Source organism: Podarcis cretensis, assembly GCF_951804945.1.
Source record: "Podarcis cretensis genome assembly, chromosome: 4".
Lineage (NCBI taxonomy): Eukaryota > Metazoa > Chordata > Lepidosauria > Squamata > Lacertidae > Podarcis > Podarcis cretensis.
The window spans coordinates 56,823,831-56,845,369 of record NC_137173.1 but is presented as its reverse complement, the minus strand read 5'-3'; the positions used below and the strand labels follow the sequence as shown (position 1 = coordinate 56,845,369).

General features: G+C 41.8%; 1 protein-coding gene and 2 long non-coding RNA genes across 5 annotated transcripts in view; 2 read left to right on the top strand and 1 right to left on the bottom strand.

The window, feature by feature from the left end:
- The window catches only part of TMPRSS2 (transmembrane serine protease 2), a 28,704-nt gene that overhangs the window by 3,866 nt on the left and 3,299 nt on the right, over positions 1-21,539 (top strand). For 2 of the 3 annotated variants that reach the window (XM_079974912.1, XM_079974911.1), the window contains exons 2-13: positions 5,066-5,122; positions 6,987-7,194; positions 7,784-7,870; positions 8,246-8,365; positions 9,155-9,284; positions 10,711-10,821; positions 11,678-11,721; positions 12,170-12,344; positions 12,844-13,019; positions 14,883-14,978; positions 18,123-18,265; positions 19,627-21,530. In XM_079974912.1, the coding sequence (XP_079831038.1) occupies positions 5,108-5,122; positions 6,987-7,194; positions 7,784-7,870; positions 8,246-8,365; positions 9,155-9,284; positions 10,711-10,821; positions 11,678-11,721; positions 12,170-12,344; positions 12,844-13,019; positions 14,883-14,978; positions 18,123-18,265; positions 19,627-19,803 (1,482 nt within the window). In that variant the 5' untranslated portion in view covers positions 5,066-5,107 and the 3' untranslated portion in view covers positions 19,804-21,530. Of the gene's footprint in view, positions 1-5,065; positions 5,123-6,986; positions 7,195-7,783; positions 7,871-8,245; positions 8,366-9,154; positions 9,285-10,710; positions 10,822-11,677; positions 11,722-12,169; positions 12,345-12,843; positions 13,020-14,882; positions 14,979-18,122; positions 18,266-19,626; positions 21,531-21,539 lie in introns of those variants that run through there. The other variant, XM_079974913.1, reaches the window with a different exon arrangement.
- Positions 9,697-10,259, top strand: LOC307215615. The gene is made up of 2 exons (XR_013838591.1): positions 9,697-9,925; positions 10,070-10,259. It is a non-coding gene; the product is annotated as an uncharacterized lncRNA (long non-coding RNA).
- LOC307215613 lies at positions 16,767-17,989 on the bottom strand. The gene is made up of 2 exons (XR_013838589.1): positions 17,531-17,989; positions 16,767-17,405 (listed from the first exon to the last, which is right to left on the bottom strand). It is a non-coding gene; the product is annotated as an uncharacterized lncRNA (long non-coding RNA).

The window sequence follows — 21,539 nt, the reverse complement described above, 5'->3', positions numbered from 1 at the left end:
TGCCCCAGATATTATTAATTAAGGTGGAGAGACAGTACAGTTACAAATGAGACTGCAGTGCCATGCATGCTTACCTGGGAGTAAGTTCCATTGAACTTGGAGAAACGTGGTTAGACTGCATAGTGGAAATTCTGTGGAGGGGAAAGGACTTCTCTCTCAAGCAAAAAAAGAGAGGTTGAAAAAAGCTGTTTCTTTGCTTGGTTAAAATAAACCTAAGTAGCTTCATGTATGTATACATATACATGTATCATCTCTATTTGTAGCGTAATGTGTCAACAGCAAAAATCAAAATACCGTAAAGGATTATAATTATAATTATTTGTCCAATGCAGGAACATGTCATTCATTCAATGCTTAAGAGTTTTTAAAATTATTAAGTGGTTTATAAACACTTTAAAATAAAATATTCATATAATAATGAAAGGTTCCTCAGATTCTGTTAATATTAGCTATTATTTTTTTCAACCCCAGACATTTATTAACTACTGATATTCCAAATGTTAGACTAGTTTTTCCTTAATGTTCCAATTATACATTCAAAATAAGTTTGACATTCTGTTAGATTATCATATGTAGTGTAACACAGTAAATTAAATGTAACATTGCATCTACTGTATTGTGTTATGAATTTTCCAAGCATTCAGGTGCAACTGGTTGTGACGTTAAAACTTCTCATGCAAACAAACATAAAATTGCAGGTCTTTGGGTTTCAAAGGTACAAATGAATTTCCATATTACATCAGTCCATGTAAATTTCATCAGTCCATATTGCATCAGTCCATGTAAATTTCATCAGTCCATATTGCATCAGTCCATGTAAATTTCACCATAGAACTTTAAACAAATGGATTCAAGATAATGTATAATTTTGAAAACTTTCCCTTTCTGCAGCAACCTAATAAAGTTGCTAATTTTCATATATGAATTGGAGATGTAGTTGTGTTAAATATTTGTCCTGACTTTTTAGTAATGACGCTCAGTGTTGAACTTTCTCAGTGCAAAATAAGGAAGCAGCACATTCTTCATATGCATACCTTGCATACTGTGGTGTATATCTATGAAGAACAAATCAGGTGATAGATGCTGTTTCTATTCTGCATGAAAGCTTTCCTGTTATACCAATTCTTCCATGATGAGTTCCCTTTAATTTAATTCCTGAGCCTTCTACTGACCACCAGAAAACTGCCTTAAAAGTCCTTTTATAAGTTAGCACTATTTGGAACACTTCCACATACCTGTTCTGGTACTTGATGTTTAAAGCCCTGCCCCTGCCTGAATGGCATGTTATAGCCACACAGCCTAATATCTAAATGGAATATTGCTTCAAAAAGCACTTTTGGAAAGCATGAAGGCGAGTGTGCTAAACAATACCTTAAATGAAAAAAAGAGATCTCTGTGCTATTAACTACAGCAGGTTAATGGCTATCTGATTCAATTAGCTCCCCCCCCCCCTTGAAAATGATGCAAAAACTGTTGGGATACATGCTCTGTCTAAGCTGTAAGTACTTGATGGGAACAATCTAGTTCTTCTGAGAAGGGTGCTAAAGAAAGTGGTTTTCTTCTGGTTGAAATAAGTTCAGGCCTTATGACCTGCCACACCATGTTATCTGCTACTAAAAATGAATGGTTGGTGCACCAACTGGGGAGGCATGATAAGCTAAGTGAGCACTGAGTTCATAACATTTCTGGTCCAGGGTAACCTAGCCTTGAACTGAGACATCTTTTGGGTGTTTGATTTCAACGTAATTGATACCACTTGGTCAGATGAGCCAGAAATGTACAATTGCCAGCAAATAGAATTGTGTTTTTTGTTAAATAAATACAGAATATTTTACCTTTGTCTTGCTACCTAGTAATGAGAGTACATGGTGGTATGGTGTGGATTTCTTGATATTGTAGTCAGTGTGTTGAGAATACTTAGGTGCTTCATCAGAGTTTCAGGAAATCCAGTTGTGTGATGTTTGAGAACCAGCTTGGGATGTGATATTATTTTTAAAAAGTTATTGGAAGTTACCAGCATCAGCTTTGCATATATTCCTTATTTCTGTGAATTAATTGTTTTAACTGTTTTTAATATTGAGGTTTAAATTATCGTAACTCATTTTGGGACCTGATGGTGAAGGACGTGTAATAAATTGAAATATATAACAATAAATACTATAATAATTGTAGTGATGGACACCCACCTGCTGTTTCAGTTGCTTCAGCAAACTCCCCTTTCAATGCTTTTCCTGCTCCTTTTAACTTCCACAGGGACAGGTACTTTATTTAACACTAGACTAACAAAGCTATTGCCTGCCAAGAGTGCCTGCTCCGTTGCTCAATGTACGCCTTCTTCCTCATAGAAGCCATAAGAAACCATTTGGTAGCAGCTCTCCAAGGTTTCAGGCAGGATAGAAGCCTTTCCCAGACTTACATGGGTTTACCAGGGATTATATCTGCAACCCTTTTTTTAATGCATAGTATGTGGTTTACCACTGAGTTGTGGAATATTTTCAGTTAAAACAATAGAGAAACAAGTTTTTTATAGTTACTACTTTTAGCACTAGAGGAATTTGCACAAGTGGTTTTTTTTAACTTCGTAAAGTTTATTAGGATAGGTTTTGGGTAGCATGTGACACTTCATTAAAGGCTGTTCCAATAAAACAAATTACGGTACATGAAACATTTTGGTTCTCTGTTAACCTAGAACAATCTTGCTACAGCTTGAAAATGCTCTATGGTGGCTTTGAGAGTTGTATGTAGTCCAAGTCTTTGGTGGAATAGTTGCAATACAGTATTGGAATTTCCCTGGTGTGTTCACTATATGAATTTAAAAGTTGCATGACTGGAAAAGGATCATTACTGAGTAATTTAAAGGTGGTACTAGTGTTATTTTGATTTTTACTTCCAGGTATGTAATCTTGTGCCACGTAATCATTTCACTGGTTTGGCTTTAATTTATACTTCCTTGTATGTTCTTTTGTAAATTGAAGCTATATAGTTAGAACTATAAATTACTGACCTGAATACATGTTGCTGACTTAAAAGGGAAGTATCTAGAAAGATCTCAACAAACAAACTTGGTGATGAATGTATCCGTGATAAATAATAAGCTTGTGTACACTGTAAGTTGAGAAGCTTTCTCAGCTTGTTTATTGGTTTTTGTAGGAAACAGAAAGTTTGCATCGCATTACTTTTTCTCTCCTTTAGTGCAACATAGTTGACATGAGAAGAATACATTGGGTTCAACTCAAACTAGCAATGCAGAAGTAGGTAGGATTTAAGCCTAAAATCAGTGGGACTAAAAATTTGACTGATATGCTGTGATTCTATACACTAATGGTGGGGAATCTTTTTTCTATATATGGGGGGGGGGGAATCAGCTGGAGGCTAGAGCTGATGGTAGGCTGGCTGCAGTGGAAGAAAGAGAAATTGAAAACTGCTGAGGAAAAGATGGGATGGAGAATCATGGAAAATGGCATGACTGGTTAGGGAACCTGAACAGAAGAACTTCACAGCACAGCATTTTGTGACAGATCCTCCTTGCAATTTAATTAAAATAATTAAGGCTGGAAACACTGATATCTTTGAATTGTAGGCTCCACCACACAAAACGGTATGTGTGCTTCTCGGTAGCATGCATATGGGTAGGTAGGTGTCTGTTAAAAGGGATCAGTCCAGTAGCATACTTAAACCAGTTACAGGTAGGTAGCCGTGTTGGTCTGCCATAGTCAGAACAAAATAAAAGAAAAAAAATTCCTTCCTTCTTTAAGGTGCTACTGGAAGGAATTTTTTTTCTTATACTTAAACCAGTAATGCACTTGGAGGGGAGATGTTTGGTTCCTTTGGGCTAAAGTCTGTCCTGTCATAGTATATCATGCATGCTCAAGGTAAGAGTAAATTTGTTGTTACATTTGAATGGCTGTCAGAAAAAAGCACAAGCATAGTGAAAGAGCAGGAACACATACATAGATGACTAACCAACTGGTGTTCCGGTCAAATAAATTATGGCTATGTTCTTAAACAATTTATGAAAAGTGTTATTTGTTCAAGGCGTTGGAATTTCACCCATTTAACAAAAGGAATGGTGTGAGTTTTGCCTTTTAGGTTGTATAATTTATAATTCCTGAATCAGCAAGGATTCAGTTGTTGAACTAGCCAGACCACCTTCTTTGTAAAGGTAAAGGTAAAGGTACCCCTGCCCGTACGGGCCAGTCTTGACAGACTCTGGGGTTGTGCGCCCATCTCACTTAAGAGGCCAGGGGCCAGCGCTGTCCGGAGACACTTCCGGGTCACGTGGCCAGCGTGACATCGCTGCTCTGGCGAGCCAGAGCCGCACATGGAAACGCCGTTTACCTTCCCGCTGGTAAGCGGTCCCTATTTATCTACTTGCACCCGGAGGTGCTTTCGAACTGCTAGGTTGGCAGGCGCTGGGACCGAGCAGCGGGAGCGCACCCCGCCGCAGGGATTCGAACCGCCGACCTTTCGATCGGCAAGCCCTAGGCGCTGAGGCTTTAACCCACAGCGCCACCTGCATCCCACCTTCTTTGTAATGGCCCCCTAAATATGAGTTGCTAAGGTAACAGAGAAGTGGCTCTGTGTCAAAGAGCAGATGGGTAGGGGCCTGCTATAAATGCCTGTTAGAAGGACAAAAGCTAGAGCTGAGGTGTGTAAGAGCTGGAAGCTAGAAGCAGGTTGCTGGCAGAAATAATAATAATGATCACAACAACAACAACAAATATAATTAATAATTCATACCCCACTCAACCACTTTAGTGGCTTCCAGCAAATATAAAAACATCATAATGGACAATTAATGGACATTTGAAAGAGGCTGTCTCAATACTTTATTATTACAGTATAACAAAGTTGGATTGATGGGTAAAGTGAGTGTCCTCTGCAGGAGTGAATTGTAAGGCATTGCAATGCCATCCTGTAATGTCTACTCAGATGTAAGCCTTATTGAGTTCAGTAGGACTTACTCCCAGGCAGAGTGTCTGTGTCTGTGGATTGTAACCACAGTTACTTGCTTCAAAACTTTAGTGCATCTTAAAATTGAGAAAGTAATTTTCTCTGTTTATAGGTTTGTCTGAAACTTGTAAAAGACGAACTGCTGAGAATCAAGATGGAGTCTGATTCAGTAAGTGAATATCTTTCAAAGATAGCATGCCATTTGTGGTGATTTGTAAAAGTGTTTTCAGAAAAAAGAGATGGCAAATCTTATTATAAATGAACCTTAATTTATGCTTATTGAAAATAACGTCTCCACATCACACTTTTGTCTTAAATCTAGGATCTGATCTGTTTTTAAACGATATTATGGCAATTGGAAAACCAACAGGAAAGTATTGCGTGTAAATCTGCCAAAAAGCATTTTGAACTTTATGGTGCAAACAGTTGCTGGTGCTTGCTCATCTAAAGTTCATCTCAATTCTTCTAGCAAGTGGGGACGGGTCCATAATTTTGGCCTGGTTTTGCTAGCCAAATAAAAAACTGTTTTTGATGGGGCCTCGTTTAGCTCAGCACAGCAGTGACCCATGAGCCTGCCTGTGAAAAGCCTGTCAGAACCCTTGTTGGGACATTGTGGACCTCCACCCTTCCTCCCCCAACTAGGACCTGGGAATATGGTGGGTAACATTGTGCAGCTGTTGACATGATAGCTCCACCCTGCTCCACCCTGTCCCACCCCTGCCATAGCTGTGCTTTCACGCTTGCCAGACAGCAACAGCACACATCCCATGGTGAATCTAGTGAGTAAATTGTGGAAGCCTAAGAAGCGGGCTGGATTTGTAACAGGGTGGCGCTGTGGGTTAAACCTCAGTGCCTAGGACTTGCCGATCGCATGGTCGGCGGTTCGAATCCCCGCGGCGGGGTGCGCTCCCGTTGCTCGGTCCCAGCGCCTGCCAACCTAGCAGTTCGAAAGCACCCCTGGGTGCAAGTAGATAAATAGGGACCGCTTACTAGCGGGAAGGTAAACGGCGTTTCCGTGTGCGGCTCTGGCTCACCAGAGCAGCTTCGTCACACTGGCCACGTGACCCGGAAGTGTCTGCGGACAGCGCTGGCTCCCGGCCTATAGAGTGAGATGAGCGCACAACCCCAGAGTCTGGCAAGACTGGCCCGTACGGGCAGGGGTACCTTTACCTTTACCTTTGTTCTACTATAGTGCCAAAATGCTTATAGAATTCTATAAGCATTGGGACCTTATCAATGCAGCACAATAGAAAACAGCATCTGTGGGTAGCCACTACATTAGGCAGCCCTTAGAAAAAAAATTGCTTCTGAAATCATTAACATTGGGTTTGTCAATTGACAGTGAACATAGTAGCCAGGGCAGACTCGGCACTTCTTATGGCAGTCATGGGGGCCATCACATGTTTTCTCTGCTGCTAGCACTGATTTAGCAGCAGGCAGCACCCCTCAGCATATTCCACCAGGCCTTCAGACATGGTCCATGGGTGAACAGTGGGAGCAGCCAAGCTAAGCTTTCATACATAGTGGCTGTTTGCCATTTTAAGTTATCTATAATGCAAGGTCTTGGTTTATAGATATATGAAATTTACTGATGATTCCTGATTGTTTTACTGATGCTTTGTTAATCTGTATGGTTTATGTTTTATTAGTGATGTTCTATTATATTGTTGTTTTTCATTGTTTGTGAGCCACTTTGTGATTCATGTGAGTGAAAAGCAGCATAGAAATATAATAAATGATAAGAAATTAAGTTGTTTTAAACTGGATTTTAAAAATAATTAAAGACTTTCTTGAGTTTTAAGAACTGTTTTTAATGTTTTGTTTTAAATTGGTGCAACCTGCCCTGGGATGTTAGGGAGAAGGACCAGCGATAAAGTAATTTGATGACAAATGACAACAACTATTGAAACAAATAAATAGACACTTGAGTGAACTATTGCAAAGTGAGAGTTGTTGGTATTCCAGTGCTTTCTAAACCATATTTGTTCACTCATGTGCTGATTTTGTTTCACCTGATTATTTCTGATTTTTAGAGGCCACCTCCGTATTATGAAAATTTTGCCTATCAGCCAGAAAATGCAGCTTCTCATAGGTACTTCGGTGGCTATAACATGTATCCACAATACCCACCTCCGTATTATCCTCCATCAGTGCCACATTACGTCCCCAGAATTTCTACTCATGAGTCAACTCCAGTGCCAACAATAGCACAACCAAAGTCTACAAAAATCTGCACGCCAAGTAAGCTCTTTTCTTTTCTTTCCTTTCCTTTCCTTTTCTTTTCTTTTCTTTTCTTTTCTTTTAAAAGCAAGTTTTTCTGTAATTAGACCTGTTGTATAGGTTTCCAAAAAAGCCTCTTTGTATTTGTTCATATGTTTAAACATTGTTCACATGGTTGTATAGTGGTACCTCGGGTTAAGTACTTAATTCTTTCCGGAGGTCCATTCTTAACCTGAAACTGTTCTTAACCTGAAGCAACACTTTAGCTAATGGGGCCTCCTGCTGCTGCTGTGCCGCTGCTGCTCGATTTCTGTTCTCATCCTGAAGCAAAGTTCTTAACCCGAGGTACTATTTCTGGGTTAGTGGAGTCTGTAACATGAAGCGTCTGTAACCTGAAGCATATGTAACTCGAGGTACCACTGTACTTCCATTGTTGTACCTTGCGGGGGGCAAGGGTAGCGGGGAGAATAGAATGGTGGGCAGTTCATTGAATTAATGATTTTATGGATTTTTTTTGGGGGGTGGGGGGCTGCTTTTCTTTAAACTGTAGGTTAGGAATAGACTGTCTAGTCTTACAACTCATGAAAGTTATTTCTCTATATATTTTCAGGACTCAGGAAAATATTGTTACTCATTCTAGCCATTGCAATACTGCTAATAGGGGCTGCAATTGCATGTGTTCTCATCTGGTTTTTCGGTAAGGATCTGTTTGTGTTTATAGAAGATTAAAATGTCTTGCAACACGTTTGCCTGTGAAGTAGGTTAGGTAGGCTGAGAGACAGTGACTGGCCCAAGGTCACACAATGAGCATCATGACTGAGTGGGAATTTGAGCCCAGGTCTCCCAGATCCTACATTCTTAACCACTACCCCACACTGGCTCTCTTAACAACCACATAATGATTAAATTATGGACCATACATGTATGGTCATGGCCACAAACTTCTGATAGCATTAGTCCATCCTGCTTCCTTTTCTCCCCACCCATATTTGAAATGGTTTTGCTCATGAAGCATGGCACTCTTTTTGTTGCCAGTGAAGTAGATTCCTAAATCTGATTTGTTTCTTTACAGTGACAGACAGTTGTTATGGCTCCAAGATACGGTGTGGCACTCAGGGAGTTTGTGTGTCACCATCTCAGTGGTGCAATGGAGTAAACGATTGTCCTGATGGTGAAGATGAAAATCGTTGTGGTAAGTGCATTCAGTGAATTATTATTCTTTTTTTAAAAATTGAAAGCCCCTCCTCTATAGTCAGCCTATAGTCAATGGTAGCTAATATTATCTACGGCTAGATTCTGTGTAGCAGTTGTTGGAGACAGGCAATATTTCTCGCACAGGACACTGGCAGTCATTGCTTCAATTACGGTGACCTGCAGTCATTGCTTCAATTATGGTGAGGTTTCCCCTGTGCTGAAATTCTCCTGACACAGTAAGCACAGAAGTACAGTAAGGGAAATATTAGGGCCATGGCTGGCCTGCTGCTTGTGATCTTAGAACAACAAACTTATTTTGTCGTCTCCCAAGTAAAGTAATCAGCCACAAGTTGGAAATAACCTCTGCTTTGGGGATGAGGAGCCTGTGGCTGCCCACTGTTCTTGGATTCCCATTTCCCACTGTCCCTGACCATAGACCATAGTGGCTGATACTGAAAGAACTTGGGAGTTCAATGACATCTGAAGGACCACAGCTTCCCCATCCCCGTTCTTTAAAAATATATATTAAAGATTATCTTTGATTAAAACCCTCCCTCTTCTACATGTTTGGATAATTACTACAGACATCCACACAGAGGCCCCTCCCAGTGTTTGTAATCTTATCAACAATGCCCACCTACCCTGTAGCAACACCTGGCTTCTTTTTGCAGAAAGGGAACATCAAAGTTGCAGCAACTGCTATAAATGTGTCAGCCAGGTAATCTCCTTGTTGAAATTTGATGGTTCTGAGACTTTTATGTCATCAGAAAATTTATTTTTGTTTTAGTTAGGCTTTATGGACCAGATTTTCTCCTGGAAGTTTATTCATCTAAAAGCAAAAAATGGTACGGTGTTTGCTATGATGATTGGAATAATGAACATGGAAAGACTGCCTGTGAGGATTTGGGATATAACTCGTAAGTATAGTGATATTTTAATTATAGCAAATATAGACTGAAACAATTTGACTGCAATAATTTCCATATAATGAGGGGAAGGACTAGACCATGTGAAAAATGAACATAATATTTTAGCTGCAGTTCATTCCTTTTCAGCTTTTTATTGTTATTAAAAAGTGTGCCTAAACATTCTGGTGTTTTGCCTATAACTTAGGTTTAAGTATTTCCTGAGAATGCTCAGAGGATTGAATCTATCCCAGCACCTACTTCTGTCCTATTATCATAGTACCATTGAGAGTGTCTTAACCTATAGTATATTATCGTGGTATGGGAGCAGCTCTGGAATGGATAAGAAAGCCTTACAGAGAATAATTAAAATTGCCCAGAATGTAATTGGGCTCCAACTACCAACCCTGGATGAGATCTTCACGTCTCGCAGCTTGAAGAAGTCACACAATATCCTGAGAGATCCCACCCATCCTGCTCACAACCTCTTTGAACTGTTGCCTTCGGGCAGAAGATATAGGACAATGAAAACACGAACTACACGCCTTCTGAATAGTTTCTATCCAAGAGCTCTGATTGCACTAAACAATGATCTCAGGGCCAGTTGTAAGAAATAGCAAGCAGTGAGTAGTAAGGAATGAGATAGGTTTTAGGTCAGTGTTTCCCAACCTTGTGCCTCCAGCTGTTTTTGAACTACAACTCCCATCATCCCTGACTACCAAGACCAGTGGCAAGGGATGATGGGAATTGTAGTCCAAAAACAGCTGGAGGCACAAGGTTGGGAAACACTGTTTTAGGTTATGCTATGCTTCTAATAGGTTGTGTTATATTCTGGATTATGTATGTTTTAATAGATTATGTCTGAATAGGATGAGAGTGTTGGAGATACGTGCAAATGTGTATGTGAATCCGGTCTTGGGTGTTTGATTTTCGTTGTTGTGTATACTGTGTATATACGGACAATGACAATAAATTTATCTTATCTTATCTTATCTTATCTTATCTTATCTTATCTTATCTTATCTTATCTTATCTTAAGGTGCCATTTAGCTCCTAGCTTTCACTTCTCTGTTTCTAACACTGCTGCATGTATCTTGATTACTGATATTTGCAGTAATACTTTTATTATAGCAGTGACTGTAGTAATGGTGATAGGAGGAACAAAATTTGAATTCCACACTGTGCCAGATCTTTCAACAAGCTTTACAATGTTTCATGTAAGTGCTGGGAAAATAGATATGGCTCCCAAAATCATTATAATGCAGAACTCTCTAATGCAGCAGATACTATTGGGTAGTGCTCAAAGCTGGTGAAGAGGGAGTTCATATCTAGTGGCATTAAAAAAAATATTATTAATGCTTAAGCTGATTGTGTTGTGTGTATGCATGCTGAAATAGTTAAGTGCACATGTTTGAATGTTCACTCCTATCTCTGACAGGAACACATATTTCAGGAGCAAGCCGTTACCACTCAACACTGTCTCTAGGAGCTTTATGAGGTTGAATAAAAGTGCTGTGGACACAGACTTGCATAAAAAACTTTATAACAGGTGATACTTCTATAATTTTTGCCTACTTTTAAGGGTTTGACTCCCAGAACCATTATAATGCACAACTGTTGTCATAGGGGAGAACTTAATGATTGTTGGCATAAACAATTCTTAATAGAAATTGAAGACATTAAGCATATTTAATAGAATTTGAACTCATCAAACATATTTTACCAAGTTCTGTTCTGTGCATATAGAAGACAAATGTTTGCAGTTCAGGAATACTGCCCTTGAGTTGTACCCAACTGACTTCTACTCATGTCCAGATTAGCAGTTGAAATGTGGAGGCTGCTTTAAATTGTGGGACATGTAACGAAGCAGATCTTTAATATGCCAACCTGGAAATTTTCTCCCCTCCACTGCAAACTTTTTAAAGCTGTGCTCAGTACCCAGTAGCTTGCAGCAATAGTTGTGCCAGTCTCTCCTTCAGTGTGAGAATATGCCTTGGAATTCCACCATTAAGAGCTGGGCAATACTTTCAGCACTGGTTATTCTGCTGTGAATGGGGGGGGGGATATGGGGGGTGAACTGTGAGGAGCACCCTACAATGCCCGAGTAGGCGGACCATACATTTGTGTAAATTAATGATTGATACCCTCTTTTACCCTTGTGGAGTCTATTAGTGTAAAGCCACTTCAATATGTTTTGAACATGTGGTGTACGTGTGGAGCTGATTGTCTAGATTCTTCCTGCCCAGTTGGTACCCTGCCAGAAGGGAAGCTCCTGATTTACATGAGAAAATGTGTGCAGATCTGGTGGCATGATTACTCCCACACTGTTGTAGAGTATAGGTTCATGTGAAGTTGAAGCCTTCTTCATACATAGTACAAATACATATATACTATTTGTGTTACAGCGATCAGTGTCCATCGCTACAGATAGTGTCTCTGAGATGTATAGGTAAGTGTTGCAATGCTGTTTAGTTTTTAGTTAACTTTTTCTGTTTTTATTTGAATTAACCTTTTCTGTCTTGTTGCCTGACTTGTAAGAATCCTAGTAAGTAAGTAAATGAATTTATGTTGATATGGCTGGGGTATGATTAAATTGGCCAAATACATTTACCTTATTTCATTTGGAGATTCTGGGTTCCATTGTTATAAAGCCACCATTATCATGAATAAGAATTAATATAAAATAGAGATCCTGATTTCTAAGGAACTGATATTAAGTGACTGTAAATCTGACTGTAGGCAACATGGCTATGGTAACTCCTAAAAGGAAGGGCAGGATACATATATTGTTGTCATGAGAGAGTCATAAATTGGAGGCAGGAAACATCCTGTGACTTATGTTATGAATAGTTTACTTATGAATGTTTTACTTATGTTTCCTCTATTTTTTTACAAAGCGTGTGGCACTTCCAGTAAAGTTTGGAATCCTCGAAGCAGAATTGTGGGCGGAACTGCTGCCTCCCCTGGTGAGTGGCCCTGGCAAGTCAGCCTTCATATACAGAAGATTCATCTATGTGGAGGGTCCATTATCACTCCTGAATGGATAGTAACTGCAGCTCACTGTGTAGATGGGTAAGTCTCAAACAATTTCTCCCAAATTATGTGTCCCATGGGATTTTGTCTTTTGTCTGTATAATGGCTCTGGTTTCTAAAACTTGTGAAAAAATTATTAGGAACCATTTTTGTCTTTCAGTTTTTAAACAGAAGAGATGTAGGATCTGGCACTTATTTTTAGCCATGTTGAAATAATTTTCAAGGAATGCCTAGACAGCATTGTGTCTGTTTGGTGTGCTACGGAGAACTCGTCTCCTTTTGGTCAAATGTTCTTGAGGCTTTTTGAGGGTGTTTTGCTCCTTTCTCCTCCTCTTTGCTAGGTCCTAACAAATGCAGACACACTGACAGAAAAGATCCCTATGGTGTCTACACATGGCTTTTTGCTATCTATTATAGGGTTGTAACCAGGAATGTTACTTTCTTGACAGTAGACCTTAGCATTAGGTGTTGATGCTGCAGCAACATGAATCATGCTTGAGAATAAATCATAATTGTTAGCCTTCATTTTGTTTCCTAGGGCATATTCTCATCCATTTGACTGGACAGTTTATCCTGGGATCATGACACAGCAAGAAATGCGTCCTCATAGGGGCTACAGAGTAGCCAAAATAATTTCTCATCCAAACTATGATTCAACTACTAAAAATAATGATGTTGCCCTTATGAAGTTACAGCATCCTCTACCTTTAGATGGTACCTATCTATTTACCTGTGTATATACATGTATATTTTATCTTTCTATTACCTGCTCAGTGCAGCTAACAAAATCAACATTGCATCAAGCTAATTGCACCAGATCAGTACAAAACAACAGAGGCTGATTTAGGGGAGCACGACCAGTTCAGTTGCACTGGGTGCAGTGCCTCAGGAGTTCTGCAACTATTGTGTAGAATGGAAGACAGAGGAGGCAGGGAGTGCTAAATTTCAGTGTTTGCACAAGGCACTGCTGAAATTTGAGACCCCAAGATCTGCCACTGAAAATGATTAAAATGAAAGATGTGATTCTCTGATGATAACCTAATAGAAAATTGGAGAATCTGTTTATCTTTCTACAGTTAAAGTTTAACTTCTGCACTTAAAGCAGTACAGTGGTACCTCTGGTTACGTACTTAATTCGTTCTGGAGGTCCATTCTTAACCTGAAACTGTTCTTAACCTGAAGCACCACTTTAGCTAATGGGGCCTCCAGCTGCTGCAGTGGCACAGTTTCTGTCCTCATCCTGATGCAAAGTTCTTAACCCGAAGTACTATTTCTGGGTTAGCGGAGTCTGTAACCTGAAGTGTATGTAACCTGAAGCGTACGTAACCCGAGGTACCACTGTAATAGCAAAAAGTTTATATTTCAAAATGTAGCAACAAGCCAGTCTAATCCACTATACCGAAGCACCAAATATAAGTTTGCAAGATTTTTGCCTCTTCAGAAGCAAGTATTGCATCATGCACACAGCTCTGCCTTCATCCACCACTGCTGTGGTGACTGGGCCAGGGCCTCCGCCTTTGCCGCAAGGCCTCTGTGATCATGGCATCAGCAGGGTGGGGGAGGCGGAGCGTGTGCAGCTGGGTGTCCACCCACTACCACTCTCCACCACCGCTGGCTCTCTGGTGCTGCAACAGCCTCCACTGAGGCCTGTTGCAGACGCACCCCATAAGCAAGCCTGTGGCCACAGTGAGCTGCAACAGAGGCCCCATGGTGAAGGGTCTCTGGAGGCCACCAGAGTGTCAGAGAGCCAGCGAGGTAAAGCTGTGGTGGGTGGAGACTGAGCAGCACACCTGTGTGCAACATGACTGCCGGGCACCCACAATAGAAATTTTGTGGGTGCCCATACACCCAGCTCTGTCCCCCCCCGATGGCACCAGCAGCCCCATTGTTCTCCATATGTCAGGGTGCAAATCTTTACACCAGGGAGTTTCCTGTGCTTGTGTTGACTCCCCCTGCATTCTATGCCAAATACTGTTGAAAATGCACAGTGCCCCAAATAATGTAAACACCTGCAGTGTCAGTTTTTATTTCCTTTCTCTTCCATCCCCAAACCTCCATGTTTGTGGGATGGTGGGGAAAATATAGTTTTTTATTTTATTTTATTTTAAAAATTATTTTCAATGTTTTACATTTCAGTAATTTTGCAGTCATGTTAACATTTTGAAACTCAACTCCCCCCCTTTCTGCGGTTCCTTACATTTATTTTTTATATTTTCAGCATATTCCAATTAACTAAACTTAATCATTTATTCATCTGTTGAAAAATGTAGTATTAAGTAAGGCGAGTTGCTGCTTTTATTACTCTTAACTTGTCTCCAACCTTAGTCACATCTAGACTTCTGCCAAAAGTGTGTTTCTGGTGGGCAAAGGTTTCTTGCCTTGGTAGCTCCCATACAGTGACTTTTATCAACAAAAATGCTCATTTCCTCAAGGGAATTAGAGTGCTAGTAGAAATCAGGTACTATGAAAGCCCCCAACCTTCCATGTTAGAAGGGCTGAGAGTGCTGTTCTGGCAACTCTCTATCAAATTCTTATTTCTGCACAGTTACTGATTAGCAATATGTTCTTGCCTCATAGAGTTTATAAGTCCCGTTTGTTTGCCCAACCCTGGAATGATGTTTCAGTCTGACCAACAATGTTGGATATCCGGATGGGGAGCGAAATTCCAGCGAGGTAAAATCGCTTTCTATCAAAGTCTGGGCTTTCCTTTAATTATATGTTGTGGCACTTTGGAATTGCTGCTATAAAAATATTAAAATAACTGGCTTGGTTGCAACAAATTAAAGTGACCCAGTTAAAAGTCACTCTTTATGTTGGAACTAGATTGTTAGTGCAATATCACCTTATATATGTCCTATACATGTTTGTTGTTGCTATGAATCTTTTTGTCACCCTGAGCCATTACTGATTTGCCTATGTTTTGTTCTAAATGGAAAAAGCCACCAGATATTTTGAGGAAAGTGACACACAGTTGTTGCTTCACTACATAGCGTGTTCTCCTTCATGGAGAGCACGTGTTGCGGTGGGGTCTGTTGAGCCACCCCTCTGTTACCAGGCAGGGTCTCTAAAGATGTCCTGGGGCAGTGATTGGTTCACTGGGTTGCTGGGGTAAAAGTTATGTTGCAATTTTGGTGGGAGGGGTAAAATGTTTAAATACTCTGCACGCAGCCGGAGCTTTCTCTTTGCTGTGTGCAACGGATCACCCACCCACCCACCCTTGAGTAAGGGGTTGTTGCATTGACCTTGCTATGCTTCTCATGGGGTCGTCTGCTGTTGGGGCAGGGGCCTGGTAGGAATTTTGTCCATCTGGCTGATTGGCTGGGCCATTTGGTTTTTGCCTACTGCGTAGCAAATCGTCACAACTTGTAAGGTTGCGGTTAGGCATTGGTTATAAATTGGTGGAGGAGGGGTTAGGATAGGCTGGGCCTGCCCCTCCATGCTTGCTGTGGAAAGGGAATTCCGTTAAAGGAATCCTGGGGCTTGCCATCTTTTCGTCCAATCCCTGGAATGGGACTAGGGCCGGCAAGCCTTCGGGGAGCATGCGGATGAGAATTGAGGGTCTGTGACTCAGCTCCATTTCTCCCCGACTTGCTTTCCCCCGCACTGTCTTTCGGTGGTGCCCAGAAGTCAGTTCTGTCCCCAGGTGGGGGGACAGATAGTCTTAACCAATGCCTAAACAGCCACTCACGGTTTTGTATTTAAATAAAATTGTGGCCAAAATTATGCCAAAAACCTTAAACAAAAATTAAGTGTGCGTTGTGAGTTATTTGGGGGGGGTGGCTTGGGGACCTCGACACGCAAATAGCCTACATCCTCACTGACCCTTGGCTATTCTGTCTGGAGAAGGTGAGAGTTACACTTCAGCAACATCTCAGGTGCCAAATTTGGGGGAAAGCAACAAAGGTTGCAGTCTGAGACTCGGAAGGAGAGTCAGAGTTAGCTGAAAACTTGAAGGCATCGCAAGATCCTGAAGAGTTTGTATCAGGATGTGTTTTCAGCAGTGCTGCTGCTACAATCATACCTTGGAAGCTGGATGCCTTGTGAGTCGAAGCCACAAACCCAGAAGTTAGTGTTCTGGTTTGCGAATGTTTTTTAGTCTGACGTGGCTTCTGATTGTGTGCAGGAAGCTCCTGCAGTCAATCGGAAGCCGCGCCTTGGTTATCGAACGTTTTGGAAGTCGAACGGACTTTCGGAACGGATTCTGTTCAGCTTCCAAGGTACGACTGTATTTGTAAATCTAAATATTATAATGCTGCATAAGTCTCCAGTGAGTACTCCCTCCAAAGGAAGTAAAATGCAGTTATGCACTTCCCCTAGGGTTTCTCACTGCTCAGGAATGTGGGGAACAGATAATAGTTTGTTTTATGTACCGTATTTTTCGCTCCATTGGACGTACCCGACCATAGGGCGCATCTAGTTTTTAGAGGAGGAAAACGAGGAAAAAATATTCTGAATCAAATGTTGTATAAACTACTGTATTTAATGAACAACCGGTATATCAGAATCACATTACAGCCATGTAAAGTGAACAGCAGTCAACAATGGCATTAAGAACCATCATCACTGTCATTAACAAATGAAGAGAGACTTTAAGGTTTGAGTACTCTTCTAGTCTTCTGTGAACCCCAAGAACTCATCACTGCTAAAGTCAGAATTTATGAAGCTCAGTTGCTCACAGTCACTGACATCACTTTCTTCGCTATCTTCATGTAAAATACCATCTTCGTATCCATCCAAAGCATTGCTAATGCCACATTTTTTCCTCTCAATCCTCTTCCTCCCCTCTCTCAGCGAACAGCCTGCCAGCTGCTCGCAAACATTCCCTTTACTTGAATTACAGTCAAGAAACAGCCAAGCAGAGCTTCTCAGCAGCAAGCTTGGGAGGCTTTCCTTTTCCCCACTTTTTTCTCCCCCCCCCCAAGCAGAACAGTCCCCTTTCCCAGCCTCCTCCTCTCCATCCCTTTCACCCAAACTCCTCAGGTGACGTCTACAATTTCTCCCCTTCACTGCTCCCTCTCCTTTGCCCTCTACCATGACTCTCCACTCACGGCAACCTATGGTACCTTATCTCCCTTCACCCAGCTTCTTGGTCCCCCTCCTCTCCGTCCTCTTCCTCCCCTCTCTCAGTGAACAGCCTGCCCGCTGCTCCAAACCTTGAGGGGAAGGGCAGCCTGCTGGCAGAGCAGCACCCCCCACCCCCATTCAGCAGCCCAAGAGTGTGGGACATGGGCGCACAGCCTGCCCACTGCTCCAAACCTTGAGGGGAAGGGCAGGCTGTTGGCAGAGCAGCACCCCCACCCCCATTCAGCAGCCCTGGAGTGTGGGGCATGGGCGCACAGCCCTCCCGTTCCTCCAAAGCTTCCCGGGGCTGCAGAGGGAAGCCGAGGCTGCCGGCAGGGGAGTGCGGCTCTCCCCCCCCGCCCCCATTCAGCAGCCCAGGAGTGCGCGGCATGGGCGCACAGCCCTCCCCTTGCTCCAAAGCTTCCTGGGGCTGCAGGGGAAAGCCGAGGCTGCCGGCAGGGGAGCGCAGCTCCACCACCACTACCAAAGACCAGTCCAAGAGTGTGCCGCACTCTGGCAATTTGGCTCCAGGGACCACACATTCGCTCCATAGGACACACAGACATTTCCCCTTACTTTTTAAGAGTAAAAAAGTGCGTCCAATGGTGCGAAAAATACGGTATATGAAATGTCTTGTTTAATGCAGCTTTGAAAAAGTCCATTGCCTATATGTCAACATTATGCAGCTGAAAGTTTAGTAGCTTGTATTTGAGTGGCTCGTAATATGTTGTTTTTGCACCTATTTTTCAACCTTAGGTAACACTTCAAAAGAACTGAATGCAGCAATGGTACCTCTGATAGACTCAACTATATGTAATAATAAGTATATCTATAATGGACTCATTTTGCCTACCATGTTCTGTGCTGGATATATAGAAGGAAAGGTGGATTCTTGTCAGGTAATGTCTCTCTATTTTAAGTGATAAAGCAGCGCTTAGATTCTAGCATGAGCTCTTGTGGTCAATTAAGACACAGTGCTAGTTTATCCATATGAAGCCCTAAATGGCTTAGGAGCAGGTTACCTGAGAGATTGCCTTTTTCCACATATGCCTCACCACACCTTTAGAGCACCTTCATAGGTTCTGCTTTGGCTGCCTTCAACAAGTGAAGTGAGGTGGGTGTCTACCAGGGCCTTTTGGTTGTTTCATCTTGGCAGAGAGAGACTCACCATGGAACTTTTCATTAGTGTCTTCCCAGTGCTTTACCCAGGCTTTTAAAGTGTTTTACATCTGGTCCGTAAGACCACCCTGAGACCTGTGGGTATAGGGCGATTTACACATTTTAATAATACTAATAATAATGGCTGAGTTTATGGAAAGGAGGTAGTTTTTCTGTCTTCCATTGTGTTTATTGATGTGACCATAGAAATGTTAATACAAATAAATAATGGTGATTAGTTCATTGGAAAAACATGTTTGACTGATTTAAAAGCATTTCTCATTTCTTTGGTGAACTTACAGACGGAGGGTGACCTCTCTCAACCCCCTCCAGTTTTCCTATTCCTACATGTTTTCCCTATCTAAAAGCTAAACAGAACTTCTGAAAACCATTCAATAACTATTAAAGGGCTGCTTACTTTCAGAAAAGTTAGTATTAGCCAGACGTTGTAGGCGTAGGGCTCCCTGCCAGACGACATTGGTGCCACCACTGAGGAGACTGTTATAGCAGATGATGATTCTAGGTAGCATACAGTGGTTAAGTAAATTGCACAGGTCCTGCCCTTAGGCTTACAAGCTCAAAAACAAAATATGAAGTGGAAGAGGGATAGGAAGGAGAAAGGGATAAGTAGAAGTAAATTCAGGTACCAAAATTTCTTAGCTATGTAATGGGCAATTGAGAAAGTTGTGGGAGAAGAGAAGCCAGAAAGGAGTTGGTTCCAGTGACTTCCTCAAGTGGAGTTATGTAAAATGAATGGAATTTTAAGCAGGGCTCCTCACCTGGCTTCTAGTGTTTGAGCAAACACAAGGAGATAAATTAGGTATACAGGGTCTAGACAGTCAGAGCCTTTTCAGGTCAAAACAAGTAGCTCATATATGGCACATTGCCAATGCAAATGCTATAAAACCCATCTAATATAGTCACAATGGATCTCTTCATTAGTAGGCAAGAAATTTCATTCTGCAGTAGTTGAACAAAGGGTTTAAAAGCAGCAGTAACTTTACCGTGGGTTGCAATGAAAATGATTACAATTTTCCTATAGAAAACTCTGCATGTGACTTATAGGGTATAACTGTAGAATGTGTTTCCTCTCTTGTTTTAGGGTGACAGTGGTGGTCCATTGGTAACTCGGAAGAATGCTTTGTGGTGGTTAGTGGGTGACACAAGTTGGGGAACGGGCTGTGCTAGTAGATTCAGACCTGGAGTTTATGGTAACATGACAGTGTTTGCAGACTGGATTTACAGAAATATGCAGGTAACCTTCTCTGAAATATTTTGATAGCACTTTCCGAGGTGGGTTTTAGTGGTTGTCAGATACATTGCAGTAATGATGAAATGGCCACTGGGCTGATGGACAAGAGGCGGGGTGGGGAGTGGTAGCCTTCCCTGCCCTTTTCTGCCAGCCAAGCTGCTGCTTGGTAACAAGAGGAGCAAAGCAGGGATTGCAGGTCCAGGTTGCCACAAGTGGACAGGGGCCTGGCTCATTTGTAAGGGCAGAGAATTCTGCTGTGTTGACAAAGGTGTTCAGTGTGTGTATCAAATTTGCTTCAATCATGCTGGAGCACGGCCAAGAGATGGAAGTCAGGGAACTGGCTCTATATAGACAAATTTGTTTAAACATTTTCTTAAAAGGGAAATGAAAACTTGGTCTTCCTCCACATCATGTGGGGCTGGAATGACATAACTTTTGCTCCAATCAATTATCTCTAGCCTGCTCCACCCAATATGATTGGGGAAAGCTAGGTGACTCCATGTGCTCTGCAGAGTTGCCTGGTTTTTACCTAGTAGCTCCAACCTTGCCCTGCTATCTATCTTAAGTATCTATCTATACATTAGGCCAGGTTTCCGAGTCTACAGCTGTTTTTAGACTACAGCTCCCATCATCCCTAGCTAGCAGGACCCAGTGGTCATGGATGATGGGAATTGTACTCCAAAATAGCTAGTTACCCAAGTTTGGGAAACCCTACATTAGAGAAAGTGTCTTTGATGTGTCTTGATCCAGCCTAGAACAGGGGTTGAAAACCTGTTGCTCTGCTGACTATTAACTTCCACAGGTACAGTAAACATGGCTTTTAGTCTGGGATGGTGGGAGCTGCCCATTCCTTAGACCCTCTGTTATTAAGAGAGCTCCTCCCTACCAAAGTTCAGGTGATAGCAGTCCCAAAGAGGGCATTTTGTGGCAGCCCCCAAGCTGTGGAATTTACTCCCTCTAGAGGTGTATATGGCACCTTCATTACAGTTTCCCATATGCTGAAGATGTAGCTCACTCCTGGCCTTTCATACTGGAAAGCTATTTTAGGAGCCACCCTATTCTTCTGCGTGCAAATTGTTTTAACTGATATAATTTTAAATTGTTGTAATCTTTCCCAGGACCTCATGTAAGAAATTGCATAACTAATAGCACCTGGAGGGCTAAAATGTACCTCTCCTTAGTTTTTGTGAGAGAAATAATTGATGGTGGTGACAGCAGTGGCACAGGGACCAAAGGGGAAGGCAGGAGAGAACAGACGTGTAGTGTGTGCACAGGCATGTCCACTCTGGAATGCCATTTGGCCACTTCTGTTGCACTTGGCTCTCAAGGCACAATATGGTTCCAAATGTGTTATCTCCCATCAAGGAAACTTTTTTTTTGGGGGGGGGATGTTTAGTCAGTCAAGACACAGATACAGTTCTCCTGCAACTGTCTTTTGTCTCTGCGGTAGGAATTACAAGGTGTGTTCAGGCACACCCTTTGGCTGCCACCTTTGGTCATTTGCAGGTTGCCACGACCTGAAAATTTATAGTTCCATAGAAAGACTTGCCAGCCCTGCTATGGTTTACTCATGATCCTGCATGCAGGGATGAAGAGAATGTAAGTCAAGATCCCTGATCTTGTGGGAGCAGGGGGCAGTCAAGAATTCAGTGACACCAGTTGCTTCTTACCTTGAACAACTAATTGTGTTAAAAGTTCACGTAAACATTAATAAATTCAATACTTTGGATTGAGGTTGCTAAAACTTGTGTTTTTCCTAACAG